This window comes from Elephantulus edwardii, unplaced genomic scaffold (assembly GCF_000299155.1).
Source record: "Elephantulus edwardii isolate Elephantulus edwardi_28Jun2011 unplaced genomic scaffold, EleEdw1.0 scaffold00030, whole genome shotgun sequence".
NCBI lineage: Eukaryota > Metazoa > Chordata > Mammalia > Macroscelidea > Macroscelididae > Elephantulus > Elephantulus edwardii.
Window position 1 is genome coordinate 20785330 of NW_006399780.1, and position 2139 is coordinate 20787468.

General features: G+C 37.7%; 1 protein-coding gene across 1 annotated transcript; it reads left to right on the forward strand.

The window, feature by feature from the left end:
- The first annotated feature begins 478 nt into the window (after positions 1-478).
- Positions 479-1471, forward strand: NEUROD4 (neuronal differentiation 4). Its single transcript, XM_006883935.1, has one exon. The coding sequence runs from the start codon at positions 479-481 to the stop codon at positions 1469-1471; it is 993 nt and encodes a 330-aa protein (XP_006883997.1).
- Positions 1472-2139: the final 668 nt, after the last annotated feature.

The following is a 2139-nucleotide window of genomic DNA, read 5'->3' on the forward strand; positions in this document are numbered from 1 at the left end:
TTTTGTAATATATTTGTTACTATTCTATAATTAAAATTAATTTAAACTTTGTCTTTTATAAATTTCTTTGTTCAGACAGTGATTTATATGACTATTTTATCTATTTGTATTTTATATTACTGTCATTTCTATTATGTTCCACAAGAAAAGAAAATATTTGGAAAGGTATACCAGTTTTTTTAAATAGAATAACTATAAGGGAAAAATATTAAAAGAAGAATTGAAATGAATTATCAAGCCAATTTCCATTTTCTGGAGCTTATTTTCTTATACCATAAATAGATGAGTTCTTTAGACATAACTATGAGTCTTGGATTTTCCATTTAGAATGAAAGGCTTAGAGTAGGTGATTGTAAATTGAATATCAATACAAGTTTTGTGCATTAAAACCGAAGTATAAAACAAAAGTTTAATTAGTAATGAAACAGACTATCTACAGGTGTTAACTCCTCTCGTTGCTCTTTTGCAGATCCTGGAGATGGCAAAGACTTACATGAAACCGAAGGATATGGTGGAGCTGGTTAGCACACCATCATGGATTGACAAAAGTCTGAGCTCTCAGAATGAGATAAAGGAGGAGGAAAGACAATCAGCTACTTATGGAATACTTGGAAACTTAGCTGAAGAGCATGACAGCATTGAAGAAGAGGAGGAGGAAGAAGATGAAGAGAAGCCCAAGAGAAGAGGACCCAAGAAAAAGAAGATGACCAAAGCCCGACTTGAGAGATTTAGGGCTCGAAGAGTAAAAGCCAACGCTAGAGAAAGGACTCGAATGCATGGCCTGAATGATGCATTGGATAACCTGAGAAGAGTCATGCCATGTTATTCTAAAACCCAAAAGCTTTCCAAGATAGAAACTCTTAGACTGGCCAGGAACTATATCTGGGCTTTGTCTGAGGTCCTGGAGACTGGACAAACACCTGAAGGGAAGGGCTTTGTGGAGATGCTCTGTAAAGGGCTTTCTCAACCCACAAGCAATCTGGTGGCTGGATGTCTTCAGCTGAGTCCTCAGTCTGCCCTTCTGGAGAAACGTGAGGAGAAATCTCCTATTTGTGACTCTGCCATCTCTGTCCAGAACTTCAACTATCAATCTCCAGGGCTCCCGAGTCCTCCTTATGGCCATATGGAAACACACCTTATTCATCTCAAGCCCCCAATATTTAAGAATATGGGGGACTCATCCTTTGGGAGCCATCCACCTGATTGCAGCACACCTCCTTATGAAGGTCCACTCACTCCACCTCTGAGCATCAGTGGGAATTTCTCTTTGAAACAAGATGGCTCTCCTGACCTGGAGAAATCCTACAACTTCATGCCACACTACTCCTCTGCAAGTTTAACCTCAGGGCAAGTTCATTCAACTCCCTTTCAGGCTGCAAACCCTCGCTATGATGTTCCCATAGATATGTCCTATGATTCCTACCCCCACCCTGGCATTGGGGCTCAACTCAACACCATCTTCACTGATTAGAGAATTAAGATCAGTCTTTCAGAGATAGTGTGAAGATATTTACCATAATGCTGAAGATTAAATAATCTTAAACCCAATTTCAAACACAATAATCCATATAGGTCCTCCTACGTCTGTAATCCTCTCTTCTCGTGAGCATCTTACATAGTTTTGGCTTTTATTTAGGGTCCTCTAGTGAAATTATTTAATGACTTATAACCGTCTGGAACTAAAACAGAAGACATAGACCTATTTCAGTTGGTGCCAAAAACCTGTTGAATGATCACTATCAATTGCTTTTCTGTCTCTGGTATGTTCACTTACTGGTAAAATGAGGCAGTGTGCTGTTTTAAATCTAGACAATTTCTAAAGTCTTTCACAGCTCTAAAATGCTATGACTGGGAATAATTTAAAATAGAAAAAAAAGCTGATGAATAATAGGAAATGACACCATGCTTGGGCCAGGTTAGAATGTTAAAAGAAGCACAAAGTGAATGTCTCTCAGCTTAAACAAAAGCAAAAGTTGCTAGGATTTGATGACAAGATTGTGTATATCTATTTAAAAATTGTCTCCCGATGCTAAAATGCTAAATTGGCTGTCATTGTTAATAACAAACCACATACTCTTTAAAAGATTAACTGTATCTCCTGTTGAGTTAAAAATTGTATATATTTTCCCTAGGAATCTG